This window comes from Haliaeetus albicilla, chromosome 2 (genome assembly GCF_947461875.1).
Source record: "Haliaeetus albicilla chromosome 2, bHalAlb1.1, whole genome shotgun sequence".
NCBI lineage: Eukaryota > Metazoa > Chordata > Aves > Accipitriformes > Accipitridae > Haliaeetus > Haliaeetus albicilla.
The window spans coordinates 42,858,796-42,875,175 of record NC_091484.1 but is presented as its reverse complement, the minus strand read 5'-3'; the positions used below and the strand labels follow the sequence as shown (position 1 = coordinate 42,875,175).

Genomic DNA, 16,380 nt, shown 5'->3' with positions numbered 1-16,380 from the left:
CATGTTACTTTGTGCTTTGGCTTTCATTGAATTAAATACCAAAACAAAATTTCTTTTCACAAAGAAAATTGCAGGGCATCAACAGAAACTGACAGATGCATCTAACATTGAGACAGCTACTGCCGTTGTTACAGACAAAAAGTTGTCTGCATCTCCAGGTATCAACAGCTTAAATTTTGTCTTATTTGTATCAGCCTGAAAGTGTTGTCTAATAGTATTTATAGTATAAAGTAGGTGGACTTGTTCTGTTTTAGTTAAAGCAGCGATTAGAAATGTGAAAATTCATCTAAAAATCTTGTGTCTTTTTTCAAGTGGTAACATTCCTAAACAGCTTCATGTATCTTTTCAAAACAGTTCAGTTGATATTTGTTAATGTCTGTAGGACTGAACTCTCAACTTCTTGTTTGATAGTTAACACAGAGTTGGTTTTGCCAAGCTAATAAGCAATTAATTAAAAAAAAAAAATCCTCCACAAATTTGCAAGTTGTGTACAATAGCATGGTAATTTTGAAGGCATGTTATAATGTCTATCCACTGTAGCATTCTACTGTAAAATGAAATCTACTGAAAGGTTCTGATTATTTGATGGCAAGGTCAAGTCTATAGACTATTCTCATGATTTATAGGCAGCAGTGGTTTATTAGAAAACGTTTAACTAGGTTATAACTTTTATGAACTATTAAGTTCTTAAAAAACTGATCTTCTAAAACATAAACATATAATAGGTTAAAACTAAGCCTGGCTTATTATGCAGTTTAAATTGATAAATGCCAGTAAATGCTGACTAATTTTGTTTGTGTTTACTTTATAATTCACACATTCTTTCTGTCTATAGAGACTATGGGTTGTAATTTCCGTCAGTTTCCTCTTGTTTTAAGTAAATACAAGTGTTCCCTAAAACAAATGAAATCCCAGCAAGCTCAGTTACAGTATGTGATAGGCTGAAGTAGATTGCTGGGGTACTTCATGTTTTTATGGAAGAATAAAATATCTAGCATGATATCATAAGGCACATATTCGGGTGCTTACTTGGGAGCTAAGGGGAGAGGTGTCGGTCTGGGGTTTTTTTTGTTTGTTTGTTTGTTTTGGGGTTTTTTGTTTTTTTGTTTGTTTGTTTTTTACGTTGACCTTTGTAGTATGTATGTGTATATTTATGTTCATCTTCAGTGTGTGAGAGAACTGAACACAGACTTGTCAGTATGACTGCTGATCTTATGTATCACTAGGATACTGATTGTCTGTGATTATTTGCTTAGATAAGAACAGAGCGCTCCATGTTATTGCACTGTCAAATTTGGCTTGTCATCTCTCTTATACAAACTTTATTTGTGGAACAAAAAGTCAATATTCTTGTTTTTTCTTCAATGTTCACAGTTAGCCCCATTTCATCTGACATAGTTTCGGAATTCATGGTAAAGGAGCAAGTACGTGAAATGAATAAAGAAATTGCTGAGAAAACAGAGAAGTATAAGAAATGCAAGCAAATGTTGGCAGTAAGTAAATGGCTGCTTCGGAAAGTTGAACAGAAAGTAGCTATAAGTGCTAAGTCTTAAAAACCCCAAAGCCTACCAAGCTGAGTTGCCTTCCTTGTTTTTGTGATAGACTGTGATTATGGTAGAAATCTTAATGTTAGAAAACACATTTTTATGAAGTCAGCTCTCGATTACCTGTGGTGTTAGAGAGTCCAGACAAGGACCCCTCAGGAAAACCTAGTTGTAGTAAAACAAATGAACAAAACTACTACTATTTCTGTGCTTAAGGTTTTGAATACTTTTTTTTGTTGTTGTGTTATATTTTAAGAGTAGTTGCTTTTATAAATCAAATATAGCATGTTGCTATGTTGCTATAAGTCAGCTAATGTCTGGAACAAGTATAGCAGTGTTTATCTGATATGCTGTTCAAGTGTAATAACTGCTCCATATCTGACTGTCCTGGCCTTTTACAGTGTTTTGATGTCCAAGTGGGTGCTGCCTACTAGCGTGGGCTCAGTCATACATAAAGGCATTTATATGGTTCTCTGGACCGAAGTTGGCACCAGTAGTGCTGTAGCCACAATAGTAATTCCCTCTCTGTCAGTTCTAATTTGATTTTCATTTAACCAGTTTGGATGTATGTATGATGATGGAGCATTGCATCAGTGGTGCTGGTGAAAAGTTGACTGTTGTGGAATTGTTTAAGAAATGCTTTCTGGATGTTGTCTTGTCTCTGTTCATCTTGTTTTTCTTATCACAATGAGATTATTCTATTTTAATGTGCTCTCTAATTCTGCTCATTACCCTATCTATGGAGAGCCTGTGTTAGCTTCTGCAGGCTATTTCTTCTATAGTGATGCTTGAGGAAAACTTTGCCTTTGACCTTCTGGATGAAAGATACTTAGGTTGTAAAAGTTGCATGAGAAAAGGTTTTGTATTGAAGTGAGACACTTGGAAGGATAATCATGATTACAGTGTAGTATTAGGATACTAAGAAACCGTGAAGCTAAAGAGGAATATCAGCTTGTTGAAAACTCAGGCAAGAAAAAAATATGTATTGAACATCACTTACGCAGTGTTCAGTGGTCCTGTCCTCTTCAAAGTCTTGAGTCAGGCTTGATTTCTTGTGGAAGCCATTTGTAAATGGTCTTGTTCTAAAAGCATGGAGTTATACCATGTCACTGTTGGGGGTGGGAGGGGAGATCTCTTAAAATTGTAAATATTTCATGCCATGGTATAAACTACTTTAGGACGAGAAGATGAAATGCAGTGTTTATGCTGATGAACTGGCTAAACTGGAGCTGAAGTGGAAAGAACAAGTGAAAATCAATGAGGGTATAAAATTACAGCTAGCAGCAATGGAGGATCAGTATAAAGTAAGTTCCAGATTTTGTTTATGACAGTGAATGGTATCCTGTTCTTAACATAGTTGCTCATTTCTAATAGTTCAAGTAATGAAGAGTTTTAATGGGAAAAAACCACTAAATATGTTTTTGCTGTAAATAGAAATTCTGTTTTGCACTTTTACAAACAACAGTCTTGTAATGCTGCTTTTAAATTAAGACAGATCTGCTAAGTATATTACCAAGTGGCTGTCAGTCTTCTAATATTGTGGCTTTAGACAAACCTCTAAATGACGTTAATCTTGTGTTACAGGAAAAAAAGGACCAGAGAGTTCTAATTACCTGTTGCTTACTATAATACTAACAGGAATATTGATTGGCGTGTTTGTCTAAAATCTGCATGCTGCATTACCAGTGTAGTAATGTCTAATGCATTTTATCTGAATTAACTAGAGAGATACATGATGAGTGATATGTTGTTTTTAAAATTATCATGAGGGAATTACTTTAATTTGGAGGATCTCAACTGTAGTCTTAGTAGAGTGATGTAACACATGCACCAGAAAGACAAGCATAATGGGCAGCTTTAGCTTACAAGGGGCCTTAATCTTTGAGTTTGTGATAGTAATACATATGCTGAAGTGGCTTTTTAGGTCAACAAGGACAAGATAAGAGCAACACATTTCCATAAGACCAGCTTTTATGCTTGTTCTCTGTCTAATGGTGATAGTGTAGTTGACAGGATAGAATACTCTGTTGCCCATTTTTGCCTATTGTGATGAACAGGGATTAAATTGAACTGTGACTATATCAGTTCTAGTAGGAACCCCCTTCCATTAGAAATTACAGCACTTCTTCTTTATGAAATACTGAATTATCTACAGCTCATTTCAGCACTCTAGGCTGTCCTTTTTTGACACTTTTCAAAGCTCTAATTTCAATTTTATAAAATGTATGAGACTTTCCAATTTATTTAGTTTTACTAATTAGCAGTGATCAATTGCCATGCATGATTTAATGTAAAATAAGTTTGTTCTTAACTTCTCAACAGCAGGAGTAATAAATAATTGGTTCTAAAATTGAAAGCATTTTGACTGCAGTTCAAAACTTGTTATCATTCAGGAGGGTGCAGGTGGTGGAGAAAAAGTCAGCTTTTCTTCCCAGTCAGTAGATTTCTCTCTGTTGACCTAAACTAGGATAGGGAATTTCAGAACTGAAAAAAAATTGATACATAACTGTGCAGAGCATTGAGCTTATATGCTAGAAAAACCAAGTGGAGAGGCAGTCTCCAAAGTAACCAGAATCCAAGTAAAACAGCCCTTTGTAGAGAAAGATTATTTAAATAATCATTTTGAAGCAAGGAGGAAGCCTGGAAGAATTGTGTAGTATGTCAGTTGCATCTCCTCCTAGAGGACCCAACACAAGGTAGGTGTTTGTGAAACAAATTTAGGTAGGAGGAGGTTTTGGTTCTCTCAGTTCTGTGGTGGGACATAAGAGCTGGAGAGAAGTGAATGAAGTTACTGAAATGCCAGTGGAATCCTTCAGAAATAATGAGATGAGGCTTGCAAACCTTCAACTGTTTCTGGGCAGTGGTGTCCCTCCTGCAATTAGTATCACTGATACTACTTGTTTTTAACCCAGGATTTTATCATTTCACAACTGTTTTCTGAAAACTGGCAAGAAAAGGCTGCTAATGTACTGCTGTTATCCAGCAGATAAACTTAGGGAGAATTGTTGGGTTTTATTTGTAGTAGTGCTAGATGTTACATGTAACTACAGTAGACAAAATGATTTCCATCTGAAAGATGAATTTAATCACTGAACTTTGTTTTCACAATATAACATGCAGGGAAATAGTTTCTATTCACTAATACAGGAACCTTCTTTTCATATAGGTTCAGCTGGCAGAAAAAGAGAGACGAATAAAGGAACTGGCATCACAGTTGGAACTCGTTACCAGTGAGAAGGTATTGTCAGGATTCCTGTTAAATTTTATAAATTAACACTTGTGAGGCTCTTTGGTTTGAGGAATTGGAATTTATTTTTAAGTGAGAATTTGTTTACTCTTTAAACATACTTTTCCATATTTGGATGTTTTGCCAAAATGAAGTAGTATTTTAAGTTAAAAGTTCTGTTAATAATAGTAATACATTTTTTAAAAAATGTATGACATAGTATACCAACTTGCCAAAACTGACTCAGCCTTTGAAAATAGTCATTTATTGTTCTGTAACAGCGTTCTACAATATTTTCTACATATAATCTAACAAAAATATTACAGTGTCAAAAATTATTTCTTTGTTCCTGTCTAGAATGATATTCCATCCAGGATCTAAAATAATTATTTCTGTTTGCAGATAGGGATTACTCTGTGTAAATTAATAATCTGAGATTGCAGCTAGCTACATGGTTCACAGAGCATAGGAATTCCTACCAGTTTTTGTCCTATATTCCTCTCTAATCTCAGCAACATCCCTGTTTTTCTGCAAGTTTTCAGTGGACTTCCAAACTCCTTCCCACTTTACTCCTTTTCTCTCTTAGTGAAAGAGGTTCAACCCTGTTGTGTCTAGAGGCTGATACCAGCTTAGTGCATGTGCTGCTTGGCCAAACAGAAAAGATTATTACTGAGTTCATGCTGCAGCCTTTCTGTCCTCTAAGGGAGCATCAGTTAACAAAACTTGCAGGAATTTAATTTCTTTGAGACAGACTTTCTCCCTGATACTTCCAGGAGTTACTGGCTGACAGGCAGCACAATTAGTAAACCTTACTCCCTTTGGAATCCTGGCATAAGACATGAATGGTACATACCTAGCTTGACAGTTTATTTTTTCCATCACTGGTTAGGATTATTTTTGCTTTTATCCAGTGTTGTCCTATAACTAGAGATGTAGACATTTTAGCAGTATAATCTCCAGGTTTTTCATGATGTGTGCATACAACCAAATCCTTTTGACATCTGCAGTTCTCTTATTGACTGCTTGTAATAATAAGAGCAGCTTGACATGTGACAGTAGTGACTTCGGTAAACTACAACTGGAAAAATGTCTTTATCAGAAAAGATAGATACACAAACAGTACTCTGATTTTTAAATACGTGACAGAAAATGGACTGCTACTTTCGAGAGTTCACTGTCTAATCAAATTCATTACCATTACTGTTAAACCAGACATTCTGAAATATTAATGTTAATGTTCTAATGTTGGAAGTACCTCTAAGGTATTATATGGCAATTAATCAAAGCTAGGTTTTATTGAAAAGTGAAATAATAAAATGTCTTTATTACATTCAGATAGTATTGCATGATATTGTGGAAAAGTTAGGATTGTTCACATTACTTAAAATCCAGTATGAACAGATACTTAGTAAAAACAGGAATTTGTGTACTGATAAATTGAAATTTAACTAGCTTAATCTGAAATTAGTTTAGTGTTTTGTAAAATTCTAGATTCTCAAGTAGTTGGTATTTAAATGATCTTTTTTTTTTTAAACCAAAGATGTAATTTTCAAGAGATCTATCTCATTTTTCTAATTCAAAAGAAAGCAAAATAAAATCTGAGTTTTGATGAATCTAGTTTAACTGGAGGGAGTAATTTTAAACACCACACAGAAGATGGAGAACAACTGTAGTAATAATGTATGGAGCTTATAAAAGCTTGGAACTTTGTCTACCAAATTTATATTTCTTACAAAGAAGAATCAAAGTGCCTTGCTAGACAGGAACCATGATTTAAAAGGTTAAGCACAGTATAGTAAACAGCTTTTCAATTTATACGCCATTATCAGTGTTTGTTTATAAGTGTCACCAAACATAGCATGCTAAAAATGTTCATTTGCTGTGTCTTCAAACCTATAAGATTACTTGGTTTCTATTTTACTTACACACTTACATAGACTTTGATTTTTAAAATTTTTTTAAAAATCAGTCTCTATACTAGCTATCCAACTTCTGGCTAAAACTATTTTACAGAACCTTTTTACAGTCACTTTGATCTACATTCTGTTTTAATCTTATGTTATGCTAAAATTAAAGTATTAATGCCACTGCCTCTTATTTCTAAACTGCTTCCATATTGCAGAAGAAACTGATTTTAAAAAGGAAAATCTTAATTTCACTGATAATGAATAGTTCCTGCTTTGTATTGAGTAATGATGAATTATTTAGATTTTACATGCTCACTAAAACTTTAAGATGTAATCCTAACCATTTAACCTTAACCATTTCAATCATATGTGCAATTTAGTCTGTAAATCTTCAAGTAACACTAACGTAGTTTTATATCATATCTATAGGAGCATATTTTACTTGGAGGGTGTTAGGCAGAAATTGTGTTATCCTGTATTAGAAGGTTTTTCTAAAAGAAAATAAATACCACACTGTTTACAGCCAGTGCTCCAAAAAAAAAAACTTTCTGTAAGCTGCCTTACCATTTGTAGATACTTTTTTCCTGTTTGAAAATGACTTTATGATGTTGCTGTTGGAGTCTAAACCTTTTATGTCTGAAACCTGATAGTATGTATATAATAGTAAATTTATAATTTCCATCTTTTTTCATTTGAGTGGTGTTTTGTTTTCAGAATAGTTATTGCTACTTGATTTTTGCATTTTTGTGTTCTAGAGTTTAGGCTGAAGTTTACCTGTTTTTAAGAAAAATATATTGAGTTGTGCCTTTTAATAACTGAGACATTTTACTTGGTAGCTGAAGTCTTGGTTTTAAGTTTCAATTTAAAGTCTTTTGGCGAAAAGGCACGTTTCCGTCTTTTGAAGTTTTTGTTAACATTACATTAGCAAATATTAAACACGAACCCAGAGAACCCAGAAGAAAGTGCTAACCAGAAAGAACAAAATGATTGGAAAGCCTGTCTCTCTTAATCTCTATTTTTTAATGATTATTTTCATTTTTACTTCTCAGAATTTTTTGCTTTGTTCTGAATTGTAAATGGCATATTCAGTTTGGATATTCTTGGCATACATGCTCTCTCCCTTTAACCCATTTTAGTAAATGGAAGGATAAGAAAGACTTTTCTTCGGATAAATTACAGCTGATGCACCGACTGCGTTTAAGTCACTTTAATTACTGTCTTTTAACATACATATTGGCTTACAGTTTTAACGGTTTATAAGTTATAAAACCCCTTTAGTAGTTATTATCTTTATGGATTATATGCAAGAGTCTAGAATTTTAAGTATATTAATTTTTTTTAAGAGTTCTGTTTGAGCTTTTTTCTGAAAGAAATTCTGATACAAATATTTAAAGATCAGAATTAAATAAGGCCGTTTAAGCCCCTCAATAAATTCAGTGATTTTATATTTTGGATGAAAACACTGAATTTTGAAGTAAGCTACACATAAACCCTTGCTAAACTGTAAATATATAAAATAGGTGAGGTTATAAAGAAGGAGGAAGAAGGATGAATTAGACCACCTTTGCTCATTAAGTTCATAAAGGGCAAATTATTTTTCACAGGAAGTGTAATCTTTGAAATCTGTGTATGAAAACACAACTTCTCATGGATTTAAAATTTACTCATTTGTAATTAGACAGGTGCAGTTTTGTTCCATATGATGCTTGTAGTATAAATATTATTTGAAATAAGTAATCTAGTCTGGCTTACCTTTGTGAAAAATAGCACTAATTTCTGTTTGTTAATATAAATAGAAAATACCAACCTTGAGTAATAGTTTTACTTCCTAGAATCTATTGTCTGAATTTTATCAAAGATAGTCAATTAGTCTAGCAGTTAGTGCTGAATTTACATATATATTCATGGGCCTCTTCATGATTGCTACTGTTGTGACCACGATACCTAGTACCTATATTCTGTACCTATAGTACAGAATGACAGAGCAAATTGTCTTCAATCTGACCCATTTTTAAATTTATGTTATCCCAGTGTTTACCTGAATTCTGTTGATGTAAAGTATCTGTAATGTGGTCTCCTCCAGCTGTCCATCAAGTTAAAAATCTTGCTTGGAATTTCAATAGAATTGTCACACCTGCTGTAGCCTATTCTGGCCTTGATGGGAGAAACCTTTTCTCACTTGTTTTCATTCAGAAGGTGGTGTAGGATACACGGCATTTTCCTAGCCCATTGTTTTGCCTGTCAGCCTGCACTGCATTTATCAGGAGTTACTTGTTATGCTTTCAGGATCCTTTCCAGATCTTTCATGACCTACTATTGTCTATCTTCTTTCCTCCCCTATTCAAATATCATTAATTGATCTGTAAGACCATGCTTCATCATTTTTCTGTTACGTTTTCAAATGTACATACTTGTGCACTTTTTTCCCATGCTATTTTGTTATGTTTTGGAGAGAGATTTCCACTGAGTAACAATATTTTCTTCAGGGTGCTCCTGCAAACTAGCCTTTCCCTCATGCCCACTAAGTAGGTGACGACTTCGTGCTATTGATGCAGAAACCACTGCTTAACACATTGACCAGTCTCACTGCTTTATTGTTTTCTTTTTTCCCCTCTTCCTTTGATTTACATTTAGATTGTAATTTTTTTTATAGAGTACAGTCTGTCTTTTTTGAATGTAAGAACAAAATGGTACTAACTGGATTGTTAAGTCTGCTTTACAGTGCAGCTCAAAAGTGTTTTCGTATCTTCAGTCATTGCAAGCCACAAACCACTTGTCAGCATTGTAGATAATATTATATATTAATTGAAAAAACTAAACATTCCTTTTGTTTCTTTAAGTTCACAAAAAGGAGAAACATGCAAAAATTTCAGCTCTGTTAGCAGTGACTAGGACAAGGAAGTTTTTGGCTATACTTGGTATAATGATAATAGAAATATTTTGACATAATGACAACTAAAAAAAACCCTTAATAATTAAAAAGTGGAACATGATCAGCAAACAATCACAAGCAAGGACAAAATTGTTTCAACTGGTTTAACATTATTTCTTCACACTTAAAAATCGATTTTTAAAGGAACTGAGAATGAGGAAAAGTAATGGATCTTTGCCTCTTTAGGTATAGTTTTAGGTGAATGCGTTGGATAGGATTTCTGCATTTGAACAAAATAATTCTCTTCTAGTTTTAAACACAGCTACATCTAGCGCATCTGCAAATAATGTATGGAGCTTAACATGCATACATGACTGTGCGTGCAAGTAAGGGTAACTAAGGAAGTTACATGAGACTGCTTCTAAATTCTCTGTGCTGGTTTCTCTCCCTGTGCGTGTGCATGTGAAGGACATTGAGCAAAAGTTTGTTCTAACATTCTTTGTTTCCTACTGAAAGTGACAGCCTTGAGCTCAGCTTAGCTAGTGTTAAGTTAAGCTTCATGTAGGTCTATGTTCTGCTGTTAGATATTGGAAAGGATCCAGTGCAATGTACTTAATAGTTCTTAAAATACCTGCCACTCACAAATGCACAGGGAATTATATACATGTACTTCACATACTAAAATGGTATATTCTTGAATGGTATGGTATGATATCAAAAAAAGAATTATTTTATTTTTAATTGTAACTTTAAAAAACTTTTCTTACTGTGCATCATCTTCAGTTGTTATTGTTAATCCACCCATTCTTTACCTATTTAACTGATTTTTCTTCATTGTAAAAAGGATGCAGATATTTCTTGAAGAATGTGGCAGTTCTGTTTATGTAATTTGAATTAACTGATGATGGAACAAGAGAAAAAAAATTTCTTTAAAATATCTTCTTTGTATTTTCTTTCATTCATTGACTGTTTTTGGTATGTATGGTATATTTGGCACTAGATCAAGGTGAAAGTGGGAAGGTTAGCAGATGTATTTTTAAAAACAAATCTAAATATGTCATTAAAATTTCAAACTTTACTAGGACTCTGTAGGTTAATTACATTTTAACCTTCGCATTATTTAGGAACTTGGAAGGACACCAGGAAATCAAGTGGGAAGGATGATGGAAGGACAGATTTCACAACAGACATTACATTTTCGCAACCCATATTCAGAGGAAAATGGACCAGTTCCTGCAGTGCCAAGCAGACTACCAGTATTGCAGTATGGAAACCCTTATGCAATTCAGGAAAGAAGAGGTAAGTAAATTCCAAAATTCCACACCCCCCCCAGTATAATTTCTCTCTCACCGTTTCAAAGGCAATGGCTCATTTAATGCAGGTTAAGTACCAACAATCTTTATACTGGTGCACAGAGCCTTTATTGATTGATGAGAATCAATAAAGTGCCTTTATTTTACTGATGAGAATCAATAAGGTAAACAAAGTTTCAAAGAAACAATTTTTGAAAGAGGTGATTTCTCTTGTTTTATATTATCTAAACCAAAAATGTGTTTAAGTCTTGATTTTTAAATGTGAGGTAGCACATCTGTAATCTCAAAATACGAACTCTACTGAACAAAGATGCTCTAATTAATTTTTCTTCAGATGGAGCAGATGGCGCTTTTAATCCTGATGAGATCCAAAGACCACCTGTTAGAACTTCCTTTTGGGAGCTAGAAGATGATGTAGTGTGTAGTCAGCCTTCACGCAATCTTAGCCGGCCTGATGGTTTAGAAGATCCTGAGGATAGCAATGCAAGTTACCTTTTTTATTATTTTTTTCCCTTGATATGTTTACTAATGAGTAATCAAGAGTTGCACATAGGTTTTCAGTATCTGATAAGCCTGATTTATTGTTATGTAAATCCGGAATGGATTTTTCTTTTCCCTGAACAATGTTTTAGGAGAAAACTCTGCACATCAATTGAGGATAATATACTTGTTCCTGTAATCTCTTGAGTTACTAACAGCTTGGTTTTGGTATTAGGACAGTAGCTTCTTAATCTTTTTAAACACTAAAGTAGAAGAATCCAAGTAATCCCAACTCATTCTGATTTTCCTCTCCTATGTGGTAGAATGAGGGCCTAAAATGTAGCCATGCCTTACTCATTTTATAATTTCTATGTAGGAACTAAATTGTAACAGAACAGATAAAAAGTTAAAGGATTCTGATACCAGTATTTTCAGTTAAATGTGGAATGAAAATTTGCATTGTATTACATACTTTATTCTAATGTATTAATCTTTTTTCTGTCTTTTGCAAATCTGCATTTATTAATTTCCATTTTGAATGTTTTTTGCTGTTAGACATATATTTGGAAGAGCTAATTGACTATTATCTAAAGCTGATTAAACTGAAAGTGACAGATTCTCACTGATTTCTTTTTTAGGGCCTTGTATGTTTTAAGTGGAAACTGGTTAGCTTTTCTTTTTAATACAGTTAACTTGCATGTTCTGGTATAAAAAATGGTTTTAGTAAATTGGCTTCTGTAATAAACTGGACTATGTCTTTGAACAGGAACAAACTTATTACTCTTTATTATTCTAACTACTCTTGCACCTTCAAAAATATTAAACAAGAAACACCTTTCTGCAAAGTATTGTGCTCTTTGCAAGTACAGTGGTATCATGACCTGTTTCTCATTTAGTCTAGTTTGCCACATTTAATTGCTATTAACCTTTGCAGAAACTGATCAGTGTTCAGACAGGCATGATTTCAGCCCTGGTGCTCAGCACCTATAATAGAGAGAAATGTATTTCTCCCTCCTACCTTTTGCCCCCAGTGTCCATTACTGTGAATAATTAGAGAAACTGTCAGAACTTTTGCAGCCTGTTCAAGATCTAGAATGTGAGCTTAATGCTGTTGCCCACCTTTACTTTACACTTTGCATATTTAATCTGATCATTCTTGACGTAGGTATTACATGTGACAAGCTCTTCTCTTCTTTAGTCATCTGCTTCAGTTTAATTAGCAGGGTGTTCTTTCTGATCTATGTGCTTTGCCCTCTTGCAAACCCAAGAGAAACAGTGCTAGAGTCTTGTGCTCATTTGCTGACATAACTTGGATTTTTGTAATGAGATGGAATGTAACAGGCTTAAATAAAGTTAACTTGAGAAAAGGTGCCTTTAAATCAAATAATTTGTATCTTTATTTTTTTACTTTCAAATGAGAATCAGTTGTTTGCTCTTCCCAAAAATAGACTTTATGTGTAGTGTAGAAATTTACATGGAAATGCGTAGTTGCAAGAATCTTTCTAGAGACTTGGTAATATGCCAAAGATAAAACAATTCTAATGCAGTATTTAAAATACAAAACAGGGAAAAATACCATATATGTAGGCAGTTCATTATAAAGGAGAGCCTGTTGTTTATGCAGAAGAAACAGCAAATATAAAATGATAAATATGAAGAGATTACCATTTGTTGTACATTTTTTTAAAATAAGCTGTTTAAGATGTAGTTCTCTGCATTTTTAAACCATTAAGATGTGGAGCCTTTTGTTGGAGGAGGATTCCCTCCCAGAAGAAAAGGATTGGTAGTCTTGCTACTTTGTTTAAAATATTACCATTGTATGGACTTCTGTCATTTTCCTCTCCACATTCTTATTACTACATGTTATATTAGTTTAAGACCTTGAGGGTGTTGTAGTCAATTCCACCACTTCATGGCTGTTTTGGTGGTGGTTCACCTATGATAGCGTTGACTTTTGGAACTCTCAGGCCAGTTAAACCATGATTTCTGAGAGGGGTAAGCTGGTCTGTGTTAATTATGAGCACGCACACCATGGTGATTTTGTGTAGAATAGTTGACTTGCCATGAGTTCCTGCTGTCATCTGCTCAGCACTAACTTTCCATTTGCTCATGCTCCCGTAATTGACCAAAACGTAATCATTTGGAGCAAATAATTTCTAGAAGCAGACATGTACAGGAGAGATCCATAAACAAAACTTACATATATTTTTAATACTAAAGTGTGAGTTTTAGAAATGTAGTCCTGATTACAGTTGGCAGTAAGCCCAGAATAACTGTCCTGAGACTCTTAAACAATGTTGTTAGTCACCATAATTTTGTGGGGAAGGTGAGTGTAACTTTTGGCAACTGACAACCAGGTCAGGATATTTTTTGAGATGAATCCAAAATGGCCTTTCTTCTAGCAAAAAACCCTACTCCACTTTATTAGACCCTGGCAGCCAATTACTATCTTTTGTATAGGATAGGCATAAAAGGAGCAGTTGGCATCCAGATACCTCTTGGGAGACCAGATTGCTTGCAGAGAGGTAGAGAAACCTAAAAGAGTTTGTTTGATTTCACTCCTGCAGCAGAGCTGAATTACAGAAAGAAAATACGTGTACTCTTCTTTCCAGTCTACCCTCACTATATGTTAGCGGTGTGTCCATTTATTGTTCAAAGCTTAGGATGGGTATCGGCTCACTTACTGTTGCATGTTAGAAATCAGACAGGGATTGTTCAAGCCTGTGGGTTTTGTACAGTATCACGTGGCTTTGTTTCAAATTTCTGTTTGGCAATCTTGGAACTGCTTACAGTTGTAATTATGAAAGCAGTACGTGAGGCAAGATTGGTTAGTTTTACCAAAACAAGGTTAGTTGCGCTTGTTTTTGACAGTTAATGTCTGGCTTTCCATTCTTGCTCTTCTAGTGACAAACCCCCTCTTTCTTTTACTGTGCTTTATTGTATAATGCTATATTTATCTTTATGATTCCTATAATTTGTGGAAGTCATTGTGGTAATTTTAAAGAGTCAGAGTTACAGTCCAATGATAATAGTTAAGTCATGATGTTAAAGGCATCCTTTATAATATGTTAACTTAATTATCCAAACTTCAGATTCAGAAGGCCTGGCACTTGTTATGCTACATGATCACAGTGCCAGCCTGTGGGTACATGATATCAGACTCTTTTCGTAAGGCCATAAGGCCACATATCAACTGTGTTACATGGCTGCAGGGCACTGTAGAGCTCTTGGACTAAGTATGTGCAGCCATGTCCCTAGTCATCAGTCTGGAGTGCAAGAAAGCTGGCTCTGGGTCTACATGAAGGACAGATTAAACTGTCTCTTTCTCAAAATACAGAGTATGGGCTTCTGTCCAAATAACCTGGATGATGCGACCATGGGGTCTTGAGAGTAAGCTGATGCCTATGCTTAAAATACAGTATAGGCTAAGCCATTGAGGCCTGGCCTCCGCCAATTATTTTCAAACTTTCTGTGAAGCAGCTTCAACAAACCTTCTCGTTTCGGCTTTTGAGTCTTCAGGGGATGGTTTGTTTTACCATGGGAGAATGACTGGTTTTTAAATGTCAGGCTGAAAAGCGTACATACATTCTTTATTCTTACAAATGATGTTATCATTGGTTATACTAGCTGGAAGAAACTGGGCACTAAGTGACTGTGAACCAAGATGAGTAAGATCTGTCCTCCCTTCGTACAGTTCTCTATTTTACAGGGTACACTTCAGGAGTTTTGTCCATCTGAAATGACAGAAATAGCTGTCAGAGTCCAATACAATGGGACATTTTCTGTGTTTTCCAGAAGTTCCAAGTTACCACAGGGTAGTGCACGAGAGTTTTTAGTTATTGGTGATTGTATACTGTTCACTATAACTTGTAATTAGAATAGCTGTGAAGTAATCTCAGACTAAGATAAAGTTCTCATTGTTACTGTTTGACCATTCTTTAAGTATACAGTAATCTCTGTAATATGCACTTTGAGGTACGCTCAATATAGATTTGCATTCTTATTGTTTGGGTTAAGCATAACAAAAGGTTAAGAACTGATCTGTCTTTATATACTTGGCCAAGAGCAAAGGTATACTGAAGAGACAGACCTTCCGTATCTTACCAGCGTAATATCAATACATATTTAGTATTGTCATTCTTACATGGTGCGCGGGTCAGAAGCTACTATAAGGAACACACAGTATGATTTTTACAATTAACTGAACTGGATCGTGAGAAATCTATATCCTTAGGACATACCAAACTTAATGTTACTTTGACATCAGAAAAGCCTTTTTCTTTTTTTTTATTTATTTTATTTTAAACTGTTAATAACTTGTGCTTGCCTTTTGTTGAAGCTAGTGTCTACAAGGCAGCAGTGCAGGATAGTGCGTGTGTGCCAATGTAGAGGAAAGCATCATATTCCTCAAATCAGTTTTTCAAAAAGCAATGAGGAGGAATGTTTTATTGTTACACAGTAGGGTATCACACTTGTTGTAAACAATTTTATCTTACCAGTTGACTAGCACTTGGGGGCAAAATACTGAACAAATAACTAAATTAACTAGAGTAAATAATGTGAAAAACCCACCCGCAACAAACTAAAAAACCCTACCCAACCTATTAACGCTTTATATAAGGTAGCCAGGCAGTGCTGATTTTTTAGCAATAAATTTTAAAATGGCAAACCTTTGTATAAATCAGTTTGCATTTTGTTGATTCTAATTGAAATTACTGGTTTCCCAAGGACTGTGGTAGTAGAGTAGAAATATGCATGTGGGGAAGCTGATGCTAAAGCAGTTTACTTCTGCTGACACAGCTAATATAAATGGATGGAGGGCATTGGTAAGATCACTTCTACTTGAATAATGTGTTATAGGAACAGATTTCATTTGCCATTCATTTGCCACCTTTTAATCTTTGTGTAATGCATGCATAAAGACTGAGAGGTTTCCTTTTCTGATAGGGTAACTAAAATTTCTGTGGTATTCTAACATTTGTATAGAAGATGGATTCCTTCAGGAATGATGAGTTCTGTGTTCTGTTACAGTTGGGCA

At 34.5% G+C, this 16,380-nt stretch overlaps 1 protein-coding gene across 4 annotated transcripts in view; it reads left to right on the top strand.

Moving 5' to 3' along the window:
- TAX1BP1 (Tax1 binding protein 1) overlaps window positions 1-16,380 on the top strand; it is a 64,616-nt gene that overhangs the window by 44,098 nt on the left and 4,138 nt on the right. For 3 of the 4 annotated variants that reach the window (XM_069772622.1, XM_069772601.1, XM_069772611.1), the window contains 6 exons: window positions 65-158; window positions 1,375-1,493; window positions 2,723-2,848; window positions 4,711-4,782; window positions 10,674-10,848; window positions 11,197-11,345. In XM_069772622.1, coding sequence (XP_069628723.1) covers window positions 65-158; window positions 1,375-1,493; window positions 2,723-2,848; window positions 4,711-4,782; window positions 10,674-10,848; window positions 11,197-11,345 — 735 coding nt within the window. The remainder of the gene's footprint in view (window positions 1-64; window positions 159-1,374; window positions 1,494-2,722; window positions 2,849-4,710; window positions 4,783-10,673; window positions 10,849-11,196; window positions 11,346-16,380) is intronic. The other variant, XM_069772631.1, reaches the window with a different exon arrangement.